Here is a 20,652-nt window from a genome sequence, read left to right on the forward strand (position 1 = left end):
CAGCACAGCCAAAGCTCCTGAGACCTCTTTCCCTCCAGTGCATCCACGGCTCACTGAAGGGGAGAGGAAGTACAGGCAACCTCCATCCTTCCAGAAAGAGCTCTGAGGCCATCAGAGTCCCCCAGATTTCGTCCAGGTGCAATCTGCACCCCGCAGTCATGCTCCATAAATACTCCTTATGAACAGACCAGGCACTGCACATCGCCACCGTGGGCAACACAAAGCAAGCAGTGGCAGGGAAATGCTTTTGTTTTGTTCATGATTTTGGGGGTCGGGAGTTTGGAAAGGACTTACCTGGGCAGTTCTTGCTTGCAGTCAAGTGTTGGCTGGGACTGCAGGTATTGAAGGCATGACGAGGCTGATGCCCCAGGTGGTTCACTCCCATGACCCACAGTTGATGCTGGCCTTCAGTTGGGACCTCAGCAAGGCTGTCCACTAGAGCGTGTACACACACCTGTCCAGCATGGCGGACTTGGGGGAGCCCGACTCCTTCCATGGCTGGTTGGCTGCGCCTAAGAGAACCAGGCAGAAGCCACAGGGCCTTTGATTACCATGCCTTGGAAGCATATAGTGTCTCTTCTGCTGCATTTGACTGGTTGACAGGACTGACTAAGGCGGGCCCAGATTCAAGGAGAGGGGCAGGGATCCCTCCTCTAGATAGAAGGAGAGTCAAAGACTGTGCCCACATGTTTCAACACTGCCCCAGCGTGCGCGGAGGCACTTGGCACGTATCTGGCCCAGAGTGACGCTGGGTCAATCAGTGTTAGGTGTTGAGACAGGATCTGTGTCCTCGTGAAGCCAGAGGCCCGACTGACCTGCCCAGAGTCACACAGCTAGTTAAGGTGCAGAGGCCTGGCCAGGAGCTTGGTTTCTTCCGGGTGGAGAGAATCCCCATCCCGCCCCATTAGGCTGTCTCTTGTCTTCTTGGAACAACAGACAAACCCCAGGAGAGGAAGAAGCAGCAGCAAAATGCTTCCCTCTGACATTTCTTTTTTTTTTTTTTTTTTTTTGTGAGGAAGATCAGCCCTGAGCTAACATCCATGCTAATCCTCCTCTTTTTGCTGAGGAGGACCTGCTCTGAGCTAACGTCTATTGCCAATCCTCCTCCTCTTTTTTTTTCCCCAAAGCCCCAGGAGATAGCTGTATGTCGCAGTTGCACATCCTTCTAGTTGCTGCACGTGGGACTAGGCCTCAGCATGGCTGGAGAAGCAGTGCGTCAGTGCGCGCCCGGGATCCGAACCCGGGCCGCCAGTAGCGGAGCGCGCGCACTTAACCGCTAAGCCATGGGGCCGGCCCCCCCTCTGACATTTCTTGCTTTACGTGGCACAGAGTGGCCATGAGCGGTGCCCGGTCTTTCCGGCATACACAGCATTTATGGAGCATGGTTGGGTGCTAGCAGATTGCGACCATGTCACACTCAGGGAGCTGTGGTGGCCTCAGAGCTCTTCATGGAAGGACTGAGGTTGCCTCTACTTCCTCAGTCTTGTCCTAGGCTGCCGAGGCACTGCGGGGATGTGGTCTCTGGAGCTGGGGTTTCCTGAGGCTCTGGTTTGGCTGGCCTGGATTTTGAGCCCCACAACTGGAGAGCAGATAGGAAAGCTTAGAGCCCAGGACGTCCCAGTTAGAGGAGATAGGTTAGTTTTGTCAGTTTCAGTCCACGGATGTCTACACACCCACATTGGAAACCGACCATCCTCACCTGCCTCTGTGGTTCTTATACTCACCTCCTCCATCCCCTTCCTCTGGGGCGGGGCTTCTTAATCAGGGTCTAAGACCCCTTTTTGAAAATCCATGTAAAGGAAGGGACTCTGAAACACTCACAATATATAAATAGAAAAAAATTTCAAACCATTTCAAGGAATTCATGGGGTCTGGGACCCCTAAAAGGTTAAATTCTTTCCATGGGAGCCTTCCCTCCTTCGCAAGCCCTTTCTTCCTGGTTTTAAGGTAATGTTCAGCTCCTAACCTCAAATGGTCGTTTTTCAAACGGAAAGCTTAGCGCTCTTGTATTCTCATGCTTGTGGTTAAAGTAATCAGAATGCCCCGTTAATGAGGGGTGATTTCCAAGACAACATTCTGCAGATGGCATTAACTCCCTGCTTCTGGCTATACTTTTGGCTAGCCACACAGCTTCCCCTAGGGAAGAGTGAATTTATGTAAAACAAGAGGGGGGTTGTGTTTGCAAGCCCAGCCAGCCTAAGTTGTGAAACTGAGGTTGGTGCCAAGGGTGCCGTGTTGGCTCATGGTTGTCCATGGAGGATATGGATGCTCAGGACAGTACCCCTCCCCTGGTCCATCTGCAACACTATCCTCACCCCTGTCCTCCCTCACCCCCTGCCCCAGTGTACCTGTTCTTCAGGGACAGTATTGGTGGGCACATCACTCATTCATCCATGTTAGAACAGCATTTCTCAAACTTTTGGAAAACATCACAGTTACTTTGGGGTGGGAGGGCTTATTAAAAAAAGCAGATTTCTGGGTTTCAACTCTCAGAGGTTCTGAATCAGTGACCCTAGGGAGGGGTCAGAACTGCCCTTTAACAAGTTCTCTGATGGAGGGGCCCCTGGTCACACCTGGGTAGCTCCTTGACCCTACAGAATGCGCAAGGACATGCAGGTAAAGGCGTGACCCTATTATTTGGAAATAGCAACCACATGCTGGGCTGTTTTATAAAAAAGAACCCTTTTCTCAGTGCTCAACTTTGGCTGAGCATTAGAAGTACTTGGAGTGCTCCCCAAAGTTTTTTTTATGAAAAATGTAAGACATATAGAAAGCATTGAAGAATTGCTCAGAGGGCACCCATATACCCACTGCTTAGGTTCTGTAATTAATATTTTTGCTATATATTTGCTCTATCACACATCCATCCACCAATCCAGGCGTCCATGCATCCGTCCACCAATCCATGCATCCATGTATCCATCCATCCATCCATCCACCCAAGCATCCATACATGCATCCCTCCATCCACCAATCCAGGCGTCCATGCATCTATCTTATATATTTTTGATGCATTTCAAACTAAGTTGCAGACATGAGTACATTTTACCCCAATATACTTCAGCATGCATATCATTACATGGAATTCAATTTTTGTTCGCAATTCTTTGTTTTAGGTAAAATTTACATACAATGAAATGCACAAATCTCAAGTGCACCATTCCCTTTTTGACAAATGCACATACCTGTGAAACCCAGCCCCCTATCATAATGTAGGACATTCCCTCACCCCAGAGAGTTCCCTCATGCCCCTTCCAGGTTAATTCTTGCCTCCATCTCCCCCCAGAAGCAATCTATGTTCTGACTTTTTTTTCTACTAGAGGTTAGTTTTTTCTGTGATAGAATTTAGTATAAATGGAATCATACAGTACGTCCTGTGGAGCTTTTAAAATTCCCAATGTCCAGACTGCACTGAAAACAATGGTGTCAGATGCCCTGGGGGATGGTCCCAGGTGTCAGTATTTTTGAAAAATTTCTCAAATGATTACAGTATGCAGCCAAGTTTGAAACCCACACCCCTAGAGAGATTTCTCCATCTCTGCCCATCCCCACCCTGAGCCCTGTCTCTCAACTACCCCATCCCAATAGTTAATGTTCTCGCATTAGAAGTTTGTTTTCCTAGAGACTCATTCCTCCGTATTTTGTTTGTTTGTTTTTGAGGAGGAGAGGCAGACTTTTTCATTAGTAAACAGAATATTTAGCATTCCTGCAGAAGTGGTTGCTTTTGGGTGACTTTGCCAAGGTCGTCCTTTAACTGAAGGTCACTAAGAGGTCCTTGACTTACTTCTGCATGACCAAGGGGCCCCCACGTGATTCCCCTCAGAACAGAGGAGTCTTCAGGGCAATCCCTTTGAGGACAGGAAGCAGTTTGAGAAAGGTCATTTAATCCTAGGCCCCCTGGCCTTCCAGCTTCCAGAAGGACCAAGGCCCAGCCTCAGAATGCTTCTTTCCACCTTCTCACCTTATCTCTGAAATCATTAAAAAAAAAAACTACTAAAACTAAGACATGGTTTAACTTTTTAAAATTGTTCATTTTATGAGTCTGAACTAAAATCTTGAGCCCTTCAGTTTGGTACGAGATTCCTGGCGACACTATTTGATGTACTGTTACCATGAGCCCATCAAAAGTTTAGTTTGCGTTGACCTTTTTTTGTCTGTAACTTCACATCTGGCTTTTACTTTGGGGGCTCGCAGATATCCTGTGACATGGGTCTGGTTATTCCCATTCTGCAAATGGAGAAACTGAGGCAAAGAGAGATGTCATGGATGGTCCACACAGCTGGTCCGGGACTTTCCCCATGATTCCAGAGTGTTGCTCAAAACTGTTTTGTGAATCACAGACCCCTTTTGAGTAGCCGATGAAAGTAGGGACCTCTGCCTAGAAAAACCGACAGGCTCTAAATAGCTGATATTTGGGGGGTTCGCTGACCATTTGAAGCCCTTGCAAGGTAAGAAGTTCTGCTTCGAAATATAATAATGTGTGGTTTATAAGCTGGTGTTTATTGAGCAATGTGTCCCAAATATATACTGAAGCTTTCCATGCATCATATCATTTTACAACCCCAAGGTGTGGTGAGACATATTATTCCCATTTTATGGACAGGAGACTGAGGCTCGGAGAAAGGAGGAACCTAGCCAGCGCCACAGTGGCCAAGTCCTGAAGGAAGGCGCATCCACACAGCCTGAACTTGAAATGACCACCTCGAAATTAGATTTTCCAGAGACTTAACAGTGGAGCCCCCAGGTCTCAAACTAAAGTAGCCATGAGTAGTGGGTTCTCAGGGCCAGAGAGGGAGATGTGTTTGAGTGTCTCGGTGCTCCTCACATCATACAGCCCTGATTGAATTGACCATGGGACATTTATGTCACTTCTTTGTGTCCTCTGTTCTCCCCAGCGAGAAGGAATGGCCAGCATTCACCATACCCTTCTCCAGCTTGCTGGTGTGGTGTGAGCTGAGTCATAAAACGATTGTAAAGCGCTTGTAGACACGAAGCAGAGAGCAGTTTTAATTTGCACTGAGCTAAGTGCCGCCCGGGGTGAGCAGCCCCCGGTCGCTCGTGTGTCCCTGCGTGTTAGATCAGAATAACTTCCCCAAGCGTATTAGAAAGTTAATAAATCGCGAAAGCTCTCGTGGGATTGTGGGGCCCTTTTGAAAATTTTAATCACAGATTAAAGTGCGAGCGAGGGGAGGAATTTTCTCCCCGAGAAGAGGGATTTTTCAGTCCCTGGCCTCACCCCCGTGCACTGCTTTCGTTGTTTGAGCAAGGCTGCCAGAAATGGAGTAAGCATCGCCAGGGGAAAACAACAGAAAAACCCCAGCACACCAGCTCCCCTGCCACCTGCTCCCGTGAAAAGGCTGATTCAGTCGGCTGCAGTGGAAGACGTTCTCGGGGGGCGTTGTTAGCTGGCGGCGGGCTGCGGATACAGTTTGCCTGGATTTCAATATTCCCTTGTAATGTTTTACAACCCAGCCCCTGCCACAATGGCATCATTCATTGCACTCGCTCACGTGGAACATAATGTGAGAGGGGGGCGAGCTGGGGAGAAGCTGGCCCGCGGGCTCTGACACCCAGGGTGAGCTGAGGGACTCGGGACCCGGGCTGGTGTTGGGTGAGCCCAGACTGAGCAGAGCTGTCCGAGGGATGTGGGTACAGCTGTGATTCAGCAGAGAGCAGTGGGATTTGACATTTAGTAAACGAAGGTTCCGCAAACAGCAGGATTGAAAGATCTACCGGTAGATCTTGATGTTGGCTGGGTGTAGCCAAAATCCAACTCTGTTATCACCAGGATGCTTTTTATAAAAGGATGCTTGTGTTGCTCAACAGTTTTGGAACTGACCCGGCGTGAAGTTTAGCTTTACCTCTTCTTAGCTATGTGATCTAGGGCAACTCGCTTAACCTCTCTGAGCCTCAATTTCTTTGTCTCTAAAGTAAATCTAATCCTACTGATGAAATGGAGTTCTTGCCAGGATCAAATGAGGGAAAGCATATAAGTCAACCAGGGCAGTGGCTGGAACATTAGGAGGCACGTAAAAAAGCAACACAGCTGTTGAGGAGAAAGATGAGGATGAGGATGGTGAGGATGGTGATGATGATGACGATGAAAAACCAGCCCTCCATTGCTGCCCCTCTTCCCAGGCGCACAAGGGCTTTTCCACTTTCACTTTATTTATTTATTCTTATTTATTTATTTATTTATTTTTTTGTGAGGAAGATCAGCCCTGAGCTAACATCTGCCAATCCTCCTCTTTTTGCTGAGGAAGACTGGCCCTGGGCTAACATCCGTGCCCATCTTCCCCCACCTTATGTGGGACGCCGCCACAGCATGGCTTGACAAGCAGTGCATCGGTGCACGCCCGGGATCCAAACCAGCAAACCCCGGGCCGCCGCAGCAGAGCACGCGCACTTAACCGCTTGCGCCACCGGGCCGGCCCCCTACTTTTGCTTTAATTCTGTTGTGCCCTGAATTCTTCGATGATGCTCTCAAGCTGTAGAGAAAAATGGTTGATCTTCTCATCACAAAGACGTTAGAGACTTTTGTCGTATTTGCTGCTAACTGTGTTCCTTTGATTGATCCCTTCATGAGCCCAGTGAAAATGACCCCAGTGTTGTTTGATCGTGACATTTTCTTCTTTGCCTCTATGACCCCATCCCGATGGAGAGGTCACTTCATCCTTGCATGCCCCTATTTTGACACCTGTCACATGGGCTTCGGGATGTTGTATCTCAGGCACCAAGAGAGATGTGCATGATTGACGGTGGGGATGATGTTTCAGGCTCCTTGGAGAGAAACAAGCTGTGAGGGCCAAGTGGTTTTGGGGGATAATATGACTTTCCCACTTCTGTGAATGTTAGTAATCAAAAGCAGGATTTGGCCTTTCCAGAGAGTAATTTTGCAATTTGGCAGTGCTGGAATAGAGAATTCCATGGAGTCCATTGATACATTCTCTCGTAAATTCCCTCAGCCAATGTTTTTAGGGAGTTATTTTCTTTAATTAAAAAAAAATAACCGTCCCCATTAAGAATATAAACCTAAAAGAGATTTCTCCTTCCTATTGGACTCTGACAGCCCAGTACTTGAACTAAGCAGACTCAAATGGAATGGCCAGTGAGATTTGACAGCTTTTATAATGTTTTATTATTATTATTATTTTTCTTCCTCTTTTTTTTTCCATTACGTAGCTTGAGCTGCAAAACGAGAACTATAAAACTAATTTCATTCCTCTCAGCCTCCTGGCCCCAGGAGGAGACTCTGAGTGGTGTGGCTGCTCGGGATGGCTCCAGGTGTGGTTCCAAGATGGCACATGCCATGGGGAAGCTTGGCTAAGAGACCCCTGGGTGTCGTCAGGGTGTGTGTAGCGTCATGGAAACTTGGCAGAGACACTGTGTCCCCTGCCTGGCTACTCTGACGTGCTTTCACATGACAAACAAAGGCAGGGGCCCAGGGTGGAAATCATTACACCCCTGAGGGGTGGGAGAAGTGGGAGAGGAATCTTGGGCCCCAAACCCCTGCTCCCCTAAAAGCATATTGTGTTTTAGAGGTTGAAAGAAGTAATTAGGAGTCTGTCTAGAAGTAATTAGGGGGCTGTTGGGTTAGAATTCTGGTTGTGTCTCTTTCTAGTTCTGTGACCATGGGCAAGTTTCTTAATCTCCCTGGGACTCAGTTTCCTAATCAGTAAAATGGGGACAGAACAGTACCTTCTTCATATGGTCATGGAGAGGATGACGTGGGTTAACACAGCATCCTTCAAAATTTGTTAGCTAGGGTGCTATTGGTACGTGAGATGATTTCAGGTGTGCTCTTTGATTTTAATAGGTAAGTATTTATTTAATTTAAATGCATTAGAGGAACTATAATTAGTACCACAAGCCCATAATTTCACAGATATTATTTCTTAGAGTGAAGCTAAACTTATTTGGATAAAAACCTAGTTTCAAAAATGCAATAAGTTAAAGAATGGTTGGTTCTGGGTCACGGCAAAAATCACAGCTGACTAAGTTTGGGATTTCCTGATACATATTTCTTCCAGGGCAGGGATTCTTAACCTGTTTAGGGCCACAATATGGCGAAGCCTGTGGATCACTCTTCAAAATAATATTATTAAATGCATAAAGTAAAATTCATAGATTGCCAAGGAAACCGGTTGTATTAACGACAGTGATGACGACGGCTGCCATTTGCTGAGCACTCACCGTGTGCCAAGTACTGTGCAGTCTTTCACACGCAGTAACTCATTTCTTCTCTCAACAGCCCTCTTTCAACTGGGGATTTCTGTTATCCCTGCTTTACAGATGGGAAAACCAAGGAGAAGTCAAATATCATGTCAGTGGTGACAAGTACAGAAGCTCAAAAGGAAATTCTAAGGCACAAGCAGCAAACTCTCCAGACTAGGGTAACCTAGGATCATACCTGACTATCCTAAGTGGTGAACTACCATTCTTGACTAATGTTAAACAAAGACGCCAGCCCCATTTTAAAGATGGAAACTCAGATGTTAAGTCTGAACGCCTGCTCAGTTCTTCCAACTTTTGAATTAGGGAATTCAAAGATATATAGAATAGGCTGAAATATTTCCAATCACTGTGTGTTTATTGATCGTTGAGAGGGGTTCTTAATGGGGGGGGCCCATTTACCTTTCTGCATACATAGAGAACTATTCATAAACCTGTGTGCCTAATGTGTAAGACATGAAAAGTTAGCTCCCAAATATATATGTCCATGGCATATGCTGCACTTGAGTATAATTGGATCACTTCGCTCATCAAAGACCCCTTTATTTTTTATGCTGTGACTTTCCTGGTGGATTCTGTGACCCTGTGGTTCAGCCAGTGGGGGGACCTGTATCAGGGCGCTGATTGATGTTATTTCCCATCTTTTCTCTTTCAGTAAAGAATATCCTGTGGTTCCCAGGAGCACAGTGAGACAAAAAGTGGCCTCCAACCACAGTCCTTTCGGCAGTGAGCCTCGAGCTCTCTCCACCTCATCCAACTTGGGGTCCCAGTACCAGTGTGAGAATGGCGTGTCCGGCTCCTCCCAGGACCTTCTGCCCCCGCCCAACCCATACCCACTGCCCCAGGAGCACGGCCAAATTTACCATTGCACCAAGAGGAAAGGTGAGTGTGACAGCTCCTGCCCAGCTTGCCTCTTTCTCTACCTCTTCCTTTCCTTGAAAAAGGAGTACACATAACTACATTTATTTATTTAAATAAATGCAAGCAATACAAAAATATGTAGAGATTATAAGAAATTCACACCATAGCAGTAATATTAACGGCTACCCTGACGTATCTCCTGCCAGTTCTAGCCCCTTCTTTGGGGAAAACTTATTTGAAATATCCAGACATATTTTATTCATTTACACACGTGCACACGCAGATAAAACTAGTTGTGTTTTTACTTTTAACAGTTGATATCATACTGTATGTATTTTGCAACTTGCATTTTTTTTTAACTTTAGAATATGTTGTAGATATCTTTTCATGAACCTAGAGCTGCCTCCTTCTTTTTAGCTGCTGAAGAGGAAGTATTGCCTCAAAAGGATGAAGCGGAGTGTTTTTTGCCACCCTACTAGTAGACAGGGAGCTTGCTTCCAGCGTTTGTGGTTGTATTACAAGCCATGCTCCTTCTTACTGGATGGGCTTTGGTTTATGTGCTAGAATTTCCTCCCAGGTGGATTCTGAGCTCGTCTTTCCTTTCCAGATCAAGATCAACACCAAAAAAAAAAAAGAAAATTACCATTGATTTTTTTTTCTCCTTTGCATTCTCTCTTTAAATCTACTAGGCTGGTGTCTGAGACAGTCTGTAGTTTCTCATTTGCCATTTGCCAAATGAGAAATGGATGACTTTTTCCTAAGTCATCTGTGTCCAAAGGGGCTATATTAAAAAAGGAAATTTCTGGTGTCACATTTTTTGAGCCAGAATCAACGTGGTTGACGTGAACGGTGTGGTTGAGGTCAGTTTACTAGAATGGTTGCTTGGCGTGAGCTGCAGACAGGCGGGGCCAGTGTAGGCAGTGGGGCCAGGGAACACAGGCTCGAGTCTCAGCTCTGCCACCAGGTTCTTGGGTGGACCTCAGGCAGGTGTCCTAGCCTCTCTGTGCCTCAGTTTCCCACTTTGTAAATGGTGCTAAGTTCCCTAGAGCACCTGATACTTGGTAAGCACCCAGTAAGTGGTAGCTGTGATTGCATAAGTGGCAGGTATTGCTCGAGAAAGCGAGTCCCAGGAGGAAACGAAGAGAAAGCTTCTCATCTGGGTGAAGGCTTGAAGACGTGGATACGGGGGAGGGGACCATGCAACCTAGTGCTTCTGCCCATGGTCTTCAGAATCAGACAACTGGGATGAATCCTACCTTTGCCATTTGTAAATTTCTATGATTAGAAGCAAGTTACTTGACGTCTCTAAGCCTCTTCTTTTTTTTTTTTTTTTTTTTTTTTTTGGTTAGGAAGATTGGCCCTAGGCTAACATCTGTGCCAATCTTCCTCTATTTTGTATGTTGGTTGCTGCCACAACATGGCTTGATGAGTGGTGTAGGTCCATGCCTGGGATCCAAACCCGTGAACCCCGGGCCGCTGAGGTGGAGTGCACCAAACTTAACCATTACACCACTGGGCTGGCCTCCAGCCTCATTTTTTTAAGTCTGTAAATTTGGGCTCACGATGGCACCTGTCTCACGGGCTTGATGTGGCGATGTCCTGAAATTATGCTTGTCGTGTGTTTAGCACAGGGCTGACTCAATAAGCAGTCACTATTTTGCTCTGGCAGGCCCAAATCTCGGTCTTTAGGTGACCCGTCGTGCCTCAGTACGTGACAGGATGCCTTTGGAAGTCCAGTGTCCGGTGTCTGGAGCTTCTTAAACAAAAAAAACTCACTAACAAGAACCGATGGAAACAGATGCTTCGGTGGCTTTCTCTGGAGCTGGGGTTACGTGAGGAAAGTTACACAGTTTGACTATTTGACATTTACCAATCTCGGGTTTTGAAGGAGGGAAGAGCTTGTCATTGGTCCAGGCCTGGGGCTGGGGAGCTGCCTGGGTAAAACTGAGGTTTCCAGACTTACCTGAAGCCCATCCAAGCTTCTTGGATCTCGAAGGCCTGAAAAATATCACCCAACAGGCCCCCTGGCCCAACTCCCAGCACGTCCGCTGCCGGATGGGCTGGAGATCAGATGCCTGCGGATATGTCTGCCTCTTCAGGCATGAGCAGAGAGTTAAGCCTGTCCCACGGAGCACAGGTCCCCGCATGGAGATCCTGTTTTATATTATATTTCAGGGTGCCCTGCCTCGGTTCCAGACTGAAGCCTTTTCAATAACACTTATTAAGTAGGTGCCATTATTAACCTACTTTACAAATGGGGAAACTGAGGCTCAGAAAGATAAAATCACGTGCTGGTGGCTCTTGAAGGCAGAATTTGAACCTGAGCCTGGTCTACAGCTCTGCCTGGGCCCTGAAGCACCTCTCTCTCCTGCCTCCGTTACCTCTGCCTATCAGCTACAGTCTCAAAATTGCATCTTCCTCTAGAGGTCTGCTCTCAAGACTGGGTCAAACATGCTGATTAAGAGCTCACCAGGTTTGAATTAGGGAGCTCTGTGGATTAAATTGATGCCAGACCAAAAGAAGGGGAGGGAGAAGTTAAAAAGAATCAGGGCGCTTCTTTCAGCTCAGTATTTACAGGAGCATCCTTGTAAATGCATTCCCGCAGGATGCAGGGGGAGAGCTTTGAATGCAAGGCTGATGAACCTCTGTAGATTATGTGAGCAGTTAACTTTCATGGGGGTACTTTGCAGGAATTCAAGATCAATTTGAGGTAGCCTCTGGTGGGGGACGCTGAAGGTGGTGGCTGGTCCGTTGGGCAGCTGACACTTTCCAGTGGTGTGGCCACGGGGAAGTTGCTTCACCTTTCTGAGCCTCAACTACCTTTTCTGCAAAATGGGGATAACAACAGCACCCACCCTGTAGGGTTGTTAGGAGATGAAATGATGTTGTTTCAGATGAAAGCACCTAAAACAGTGCCTGGCGTGTATAAATGATCTATAAACATGACATGAGTTGGCTATCATACTGCCCTTGTGGCAGGCAAGTCAGACAATATCCGACTCACGATATAGTTGTTTAATTAAAATGGGATCGACTGCTCTAAAGGAGCTGTGAGAAGTGCTAACGAATATGAAGCCTGAGTGGGGGTCGGGGAAGAATGGAAGCTGAGAGTGGGATTTGGATAGAAGAGGGGAGCTGAGTGGGTGTCCAGGCATAGAGAAGAGCGTGTGTGCAGCCCCTCGGAAGACGGGAGCCCACCCCCGCTGGGGAGTCAACAGAAGGCCAGGGTGGCTGGAGCACAGAGCGAGGGGAAGTGATGGGAGACGAGGCTACAGAGAAAGGCAGGGACCAGTCCAATGCTGGCCCTCCTAAGCCATTTTAAGAACCTCAGATTTTATCCTAACTGACGCTCCACCATTGGAGGGGTTTAAACCCATGAGGGACGTGATTAGGTTTTGTTTTGAAGCCATCACTTTCTGTGATAGGAGGGGACTAGACTTGACGCCAGAGCTCTGTGGAGAGGCTGTTACAGGCTCCGAGGTGTGAAATGATGGTGGCTCAGCCCCGGGTGTGGGGAGAGGAGCTGGAGATGTGGGTGGAATCAGGACTTAGTGACTAGTTGGAGATAACAGCGTGAAGAATTACCCCTTTTTCACGGATGCGGAAACTGAGGCTCAGAGAGATCAAGTGGCTTGCCCAGTGTCACCCAGCTAGTGAGTGGCCTGGCCCCAAATTCACACCGTGGTCTGTGCACCTGGGGTGCACGGGGTGTGCACCCTGCAGGACTCCTTTCACCTTTGCAGAAACCTCTGCCCTTCTCACCTCCCTCCACCCCCAAAAGGGAGCTCCCAGGGACAAGGAACATTCCAGCCCAGCTCTGTCTGTCCTGCGTGCCTGGAGAGGACAAAAGGCAATTCATCATCAGCCTCCATTGTAAAGTGATAAGGAATCAGCCGAGGTTTCCTTCCAGTTTGGGATTCCCGTTAAGTGATAACTCCATGGGTGGCTTTCCCCCCTGGCCCCTGCCTGCCCCACTATCTGACTTCCCCTCATTGTCTGTCTCCTTTCCAACGAGCCTGGGAGGCAGGCCCAATGAAATGTCAAAGGGCCAGGCAGGCCAGAGGCTCCTGGTGTTTGCACCCAGCTGTCTCCAAACTATCTCTCCCGATGGATGGAGCCAAAAGAGCCGGGAAGGTCTTTTATCAATGCCACTCAATCAAATCCGGGACCCCGGGGCCTGGGAGAGCACTTGTCTATCTTACTTTCCCTCTCCTACCCTGACATCTCTCACCCCTCCCCACTAGAAACCAGAAGCAACCCAAATAAAGATTTTAGCAAAGCCATTTACTGCATTGGGTGTTCAAAGGGAAGTCCAAGGCAGGAGAAGAAGGGGAAATGGGTAGAGTAAAGGGCTTTGCAGGGTGCATTTTCTCAGTGCTTTGTGCTATTTAGAATGATTTTGCATCACTTACCTCACTGGATCCTGACTGCAGTCTTTGAGCCAGCGGAGATGCCCACCATCCCTATTTTGCAGGGGGAAACAGAAGACTGAGAGGTTGGGTTAGATTCCCAAGGTTGTGTGGCTGGTGAGTGGCAGATCTGGGAGGCATTCATCAAATGTATATTGATTGAGCACTCACGCTGTACTGGGCTCTGTGCTGGGTGCGTGGGACAAGGGGAGGACAAGATGACAGAGGTCCCTGCTCTCCTGAAACTTGTGTTCTCACTGGGGGAGACAGATAATAAGTGAGTCAATGAAGTTAATGATTTCAGATGGTGGCTGAGTGAGAGCTGAACCGGAGTCTTTTGATTCCCAATCAAGAGTCTTCCTACAATACCGTTCCACTCCTTTACACTTTAAGCTGAGAGCTAACAGCATGGAGACACACACACACACACACACACGCGCGCAAAATCCATCCATCCACCCATCCATCCACCCATCCATCCACCCACCCACCCACTCACCCATCCATCCATCCATCCATCCATCCATCCATCCATCCACCCACTCACCCACTCACCCATCCATCCACCCACCCATCCATCCATCTATACATCCATAAGGGTCAAGGTTACCACCTTTCCATATTCTCTGAACACAACATGTTTCATGAAAGCTGAAAGCCTGGGGCAGTCTATCAGAAAGAGCACTGTTTTGCGAGTCAGAGGCGTGAATTATAGTTCCACTTCTGACTTGCTGAGGGTCACTTAGCTAAGGAGTAGCTGCTCACTACTCTGCCTCCAGGGTCTCTGTGAAGACTTGACAAAGGTCTTTCATCTGAATGAACTCAATCGGCAAAGGAAATGACTTATTTGGGAATGGTGACAATATTTTTTTCAATGGGATTAGTGATTTGAAAGCAGCTCTGCGAGTCTTCCAGCTCTGGAATCTACCCAGATACCTTCAAGTATTGGACGACCTTCACAGAGCCATCTGTCCAACCTTCCAAGAGGAAAAGAGGAGACCCACATTACTTGGACAGATAAGATTTGAATACTTACTTTATGTGCAAGGAAGATAGAAACTAGACTGCACTTATTATTATCTCAATTCCTACAAGAAGTTTCGGTATTATCCCCATATACAGTCAAGAACCGAGATTGGAATGGCCCAGTGTTTTGCCCAAGGTCACATAGCCAGGGAGAGTCAGAGACATAACTCTGTGTCCTAAAATCTGGATTCATCATTAAAGCCACTTCATCCAGAATAAAAAGCAACTAGAAAAATGCAAGGGACCAGGGTTTCTCACAGTGTTATGTGGTGATCAGTGGTCAGAATCAGAAAGAGCTTTATTGTTATCCAAGAAACTCAGTTGGGTTCAGAACAGTTGGAATATAGTTGACCACTGTTAATGCACAACTTTCTGAAACCGAGCTGTGGGCTCATCAAACACTTGGCACTTGACCATAGACCCTTCCCCAACTGTGGAAGGTAAACATGACTTGGCTGGAAAAGAGGTCTTTGCTGTTGATCAGTTATTGAGCTCCCCCATAAAAGAAAGAAACCAAACTGTAACCAAAATAAACACAGAGATTACATCCCCAGCATTTATCATGACTGAACTGAAATTTGGATCCATGCTTTGGAATTTCTTTATAATGTGATGAGGTCTGAGAAGAATTTGAGAATGCTTAAGACCTGCTTTCATGAATAAGCCAGCAGTGGGCTTTTCTTAGGACTTTCTGCATCAGATCTTTGGGGTATTAAAGACTGGAATGTGTAATTTTACAATTTTCCAAAATGTGCCCCAGCCTTTTTCATATTATTCTTCCTTTTTTACTTGTAACAAATCTGGAAGGGGATCAGAAACTTGGGAATGGTTACTTTGCCTTGTTTTTTTTTTTCTCTTGCCAAGGGTACCCTGCAGCTGTACTTTCTATTATTGAAAAAGGGAACGCCCTGGTTAAATGGAAAACCCAAAGGTTATGATTCTAGCAACAATGGAAACATTCAAATTTATGGATCCAAGGGGTGGAAGGAGCATGGAGGGAAGGAATCAAGGGAGGAGGTGGCGAGGACAAAAAAAGTTGTGCAGCAATGTCTTCAAGACACCGAAAAACGCCAGTTAAAAGGTGAAAAATGCGGCCACTCACTCCTCTGGATGTTTTCAAACATCTGGATGATTGGAATGATGTAGATAGAACACCTGGAATAGTGGCTGCATTTTTCACTTTTTTTGGGACAGATGTTTGGGCATCTTCTGGGTCCCAGATGTGTCCCAGAGTCTAGTTAAAAATAAATTTGCTAGCTATTAGGTGGGTACAGCCCTAGCATAGATATGTTTTGTTTGGGGAGATTTTTGACTTACGTGTGAGTGTCACTCAGAGAATGATGAAAATGGAAGTGTTTGGTGGAACCAAAACCCAAGCTACCCTAGCGGGGTTGGGGAGCTGTTTTATAATCCAGTGCAAAGCTGAAGGACTTACTGTGGGGCGAATGACGCTTGGCACTTTATATCGAGGACCACCTCCTAATCACAGAGTGTCAGCCTCCCTCCCTCACTTGTCAGGGTAGGATGGAGAGGGGCTGAGGAAGTGCACCGAGCAGGACCATGACTGCCCGTTAACCAGTCCATCTCCAGCATCTGCAGAACCTGGCACCTGGTAGGGGCTCAGTCAATATATGTTGGATGACTGGGTGAGTGGCATTGGGTAGTGGAAATCTAGAGAGCTGGAGGCAAGGTGTGGTAGGCAACGTAAGTCAGACCCGGCTTTGATTCCAGCCTCTGCTCCTTCCCAGCTGTGTGACCTTGGGCAGGTCACTTCTCTGAGCCTCAGTTTCTGCCTCTGTGAGACAGGAGTGAGAGCAGCCACCTTGAGGAATTACTAAGAAATTAGAGGAAGGTCACTTAGTAGGTGCTCAATAAATAATAGCTATTCTTTGTTCCCTTTATTTAGTACCATGTCCTGCCCTCAGGCCATCGACCGTCACAGTGAGTTGCAGCAATGTCCAGTGTCCAGTGTTCCATTTTTCTTCACTCTTCCCAAAGATAGATATATTTCTTAACATTCATCGATTAAAAAGAGATTGGAAGATGAGCAAAGAAAGTCTTTACTTTGGGAGGTAAAATTGCAGCTTAGGAATGAATCTGCTCTGAGGTTTACACTTTGGTAGAAATTCCCAAGTATTGCTGCCCCTGGAGGAAACACCTGTAGATGTGTTATTGTAGATTCGGTCTGCCGTGAGACTGACTGGTGGTGTTACCCTTCAACCTGTGCTGCCTTTGATGATGGGTATCAGGAGATTTGCATGCTCAATTTTATTTAATTCTTAGCTGCCCAGGGGGGTAAGTATTATAACTCTGATTCAGAGATGATGAAAATGCGTCTCTGAGAGGGCAGATGCTGTGGTCACAAAATATTAAGTAGAAGAGCCAGATTCAAACCCAGACATGTCTAGGCTTCTTAACCTGGGGTCTGGATTTTAGGGAGTCCTCGAGCCCCTTGAAGTTGTGTGCAAAACTTTGAATGCACATGCAGTTCTCAAAATTTTGTGTGTTGGTGTATTTTTCTAGGAAAGAGCCCAGCACTTTTGTTAGTTTCCAAAGGGGTCAGTGACCACAAGGCAGTTCAGGAAGACCCTCTTTCAGAGACAGATCTATCTCCACTGCCCTACGCTAGGGAATAGTAGTGCCTGGAGAAGGGAAGTGACTTGCTCAGCAAGAAAACAACAACACGTTAATTTGTCCCGACTCAACAGATGTTAACTGGGGGCTTGCTTACACAAGGCATCAGTAAAGGATCTGGTGATTCATTTAAGCTCCCATCCATTTGTCCATTTGTCTATCCGTCCTTCCATCCACCGCACAAATATTTTTGTACGTCTTCTCCACGTAGCGTAGTATGGAAGAACAGACTTTGAAATTATGTTTCTTGGATTCTAATCCTCGCTCCACTGTTTATCAGCCATGTAAGACCTTGGGCAAGTTTCTTCACCTCTCTGTGTCTCCTTTGTCTCATCCATAAAATGAGATAATAATAGAACCCACCTCCTAGCGTTGTTGTGAAGATGAGATGGGTTACTTTATGGAGAGTTCTTCGAACAGTGCCAGGCAGAGTAAACACTATATGAGTTGTTTTTACGGTTAGTGTTGATGCTCTTGTTATTATTTTTGTTACTAGGCACGTACCAGGTTCTGGGAATGTAATGACGGGTCATGCAATGTTTGACCTTCATGGAATTTACGTGCCAGGGAAGAAGGAAGATAATAATAACTGTGATTCATTGAGTGTTTCCTTGTACCAAGCTCTAGACAAAGTGCTTAATCTATATTTTCCCATCTCATTCTCAACTCCTCCCTTTGTAGAAAGTGCTGTTATTAGCCTTTCCATTCTATAGACAAAGAAACTGAGCTCAGAAAGGTCAACCTGTTTGCCTAGAGCACCACAGCCCAAGGTCTGACCCTTACGGTCCACCCCCTTTCTATCAGAGTGGCAGTGGAGCTAACAGTCTCCCAGACTTGATTCTTCAGGCCTTTGGCCAGATGGCTGTCCCTGCCTCTAGCTGTGGGGTGGCTGGTCCTGGCCTCATGGGTCTCTCTCCTCCTGTCTTAGCAGATGAAGAATGTTCCACCACAGACCATCCCTATAAGAAGCCCTACATGGAGACGTCACCCAGTGAAGAGGACCCCTTCTACCGCTCCAGCTACCCCCAGCAGCAGGGCCTGAGTGCCTCCTACAGGACAGAGTCAGCCCAGCGGCAGGCCTGCATGTACGCCAGCTCCGCGCCGCCCAGCGAGCCAGTGCCTAGCCTGGAAGACATCAGCTGCAACACGTGGCCCAGCATGCCCTCCTACAGCAGCTGCACGGTCACCACTGTGCAGCCCATGGACAGGCTACCCTACCAGCACTTCTCTGCTCACTTCACCTCGGGGCCCCTGGTCCCCCGGCTGGCCGGCATGGCCAACCACGGCTCCCCACAGCTCGGAGAGGGAATGTTCCAGCACCAGACCTCTGTGGCCCACCAGCCTGTGGTCAGGCAGTGTGGACCTCAGACTGGCCTCCAGTCCCCTGGTGGCCTCCAACCCTCTGAGTTCCTTTACTCTCATGGCGTGCCAAGGACTCTGTCTCCCCATCAGTACCACTCTGTGCACGGAGTTGGCATGGTGCCAGAGTGGAGTGACAGTAGCTAAAGTGAGGCCAGCTTTGTAACAGACATTTGCTCAAGAGAGAGGAGAGAGAGGGAGAGAGACCGTAGCAGAGAGAACCCCACGGACAAGATCTTTCCTTTCACCCCATGTTCACGTCTGCTCTCGAGACCCCTGGATGCTGATCTAATCAGTAGCTTGAAACCACAGTTCAAAAAATGTAACTGTCGTTTTGTCTCAAAACTTAACAAACAAAAAAAAGATGAGTCCCACCCACACGACCGCCACACTCATCAACGGGCCATGTTCACACCACCTCCAGAAGTCCTCCATTTTCCTCCTTTTGGTCTCCAGAAAGTCTTGCCTCATCGAGTGTTCCATCCTGATGCGTAGTTGGAGTCTTTTCCTGTCTTGGTGTTAATGTTGACATTGTTATATAATAAATACTAATATATTTTTTCTTTCAATTTTCTTAATGGGACCCAGTCCCTTATTTTGGGGGAGGTCTGAGGCAAGTATGTTTCAAAATATGTACTTGTGGGGTTCCCCTCGAATGTACCACCCCTAAAACCTAAATTCGCCACCCTCCCCTTGACTAAGAAAGTACCTACCTCTGCCGTGTGATGCTTCTGAACAGGTTGCCTACGTCCCAGCTTTTCTCCGCTTTATCTCACCTTCTCCATCATCATGGAGCCCAGTTCTGCCCTCTCTTTCCCAGTGGGGTCAGGATAACATTGGACTCCATGTGGCGTCGTATCTTAGCCCTCCTGTCTTTCCAGCCGTCTGTCGCTAAAACGTGGCCTATAGCTTCCCGACAGGAAAGCTTGCTTTGAAAAACTTAAAAAGCCCTGGTTTACATGCGGGCAGAACTGTGATAAGCAAGGAGCAAGCTCTGTGCTGACAAGAGTTGCGACAAAGCCAAAATAAATATCGGTCCCGATAAAAAACAACGCCAGCCCCCAGCTTCCAAACCTCCATCGCTGACGACCCAATCTGGATGCAAAGAAACATGCACAATTCCTAAAGAAGAGGCAAGACATGCTCACCGATTAGGTCTCTCCAAAGAAACCACGCCGACACCAAATGCCGACACAAAACTGTGGTTATTGAAAGCAGAAAACAGTATTAGAAAAAAGTGTGTAAGTAAAACGTTATTGCAGGGTTCTTCAGATGTAATATTTTACTGGTACTATTTATTTATAAATAGGAGTTCTAATTAAGTAATAACATGAAATGAAATCCAGCATGGAGGCTGGCCAAGAGCTTTTTAATTTTATTGATACTCAAAACCAAGTTTGCGTTTTCTCTTTTTCTTTTGAATCTGCTTTGCTTTCTTGATTAAAAAAATTTTTTTTTAACTGACCCTAATAAAGAGAACAGGGTAATATGTGACGCTGAGTATGTCCCAGTATGTGCGAGTGTGTGAGTATGGTTATGTGCGTCCTTATGCGATTATGTCTTTTTATGTTGCTGGGGGGAGGGTAAGAATTAAGTACTCGCTCCGTATATTGTGTGCCAATTAATGCCTAATAAATACCATCTGCTTAAAAAAGCATGAGGGCCTTGAACACCATTTTTTTCCTGTTCTTTCTACTGACTGAGTAGAGGGGAAATCAGGCAGAGGAAACAGGAAAGAATCGTCTTGCATGTGGATTTTTCACACCTTCTGCTTTCTGCCGCTGGTGTTATGGATATTTTGAATCCGTTGTATTTGAGTGTGATAGAGCTGAATATATTTATCCACTGGCTTATATCCCTGGAACGGAGTCATTTGTTTTCATTGAATTTGTGTCAGCATTGGAAAAGAAAAATCAGGAGTCCCAACTGATCAAAGAATGATATTGGTTATACTCTATGGAACATCTCATACTTGGTTTTCTGAAGGATCTCTTTCTTTGAATTGATTGTTGGAATCAAGTATTTTGGAGGTCCTTGGCAAGCAACTTTATGGACCATCAGTGGATATTTACTAAAAACCCACATTTAGGATCTGTGAGTTTGTCCTATGTAACTCATATGGGGCAGAATA

At 46.8% G+C, this 20,652-nt stretch overlaps 1 protein-coding gene across 3 annotated transcripts in view; it reads left to right on the plus strand.

The window, feature by feature from the left end:
• TBX5 (T-box transcription factor 5) overlaps positions 1–18,668 on the plus strand; it is a 44,110-nt gene extending 25,442 nt beyond the window's left edge. For 2 of the 3 annotated variants that reach the window (XM_087423627.1, XM_014787082.2), the window contains exons 8-9: positions 8,888–9,114; positions 18,091–18,668. In XM_087423627.1, coding sequence (XP_087279753.1) covers positions 8,888–9,114; positions 18,091–18,668 — 805 coding nt within the window. The remainder of the gene's footprint in view (positions 1–8,887; positions 9,115–18,090) is intronic. The other variant, XM_087423625.1, reaches the window with a different exon arrangement.
• The last annotated feature ends 1,984 nt before the right edge of the window (positions 18,669–20,652 follow it).

This window comes from Ceratotherium simum, chromosome 35 (assembly GCF_057802395.1).
Source record: "Ceratotherium simum simum isolate JZ-2026a chromosome 35, ASM5780239v1, whole genome shotgun sequence".
Taxonomy (NCBI): Eukaryota; Metazoa; Chordata; class Mammalia; order Perissodactyla; family Rhinocerotidae; genus Ceratotherium; species Ceratotherium simum.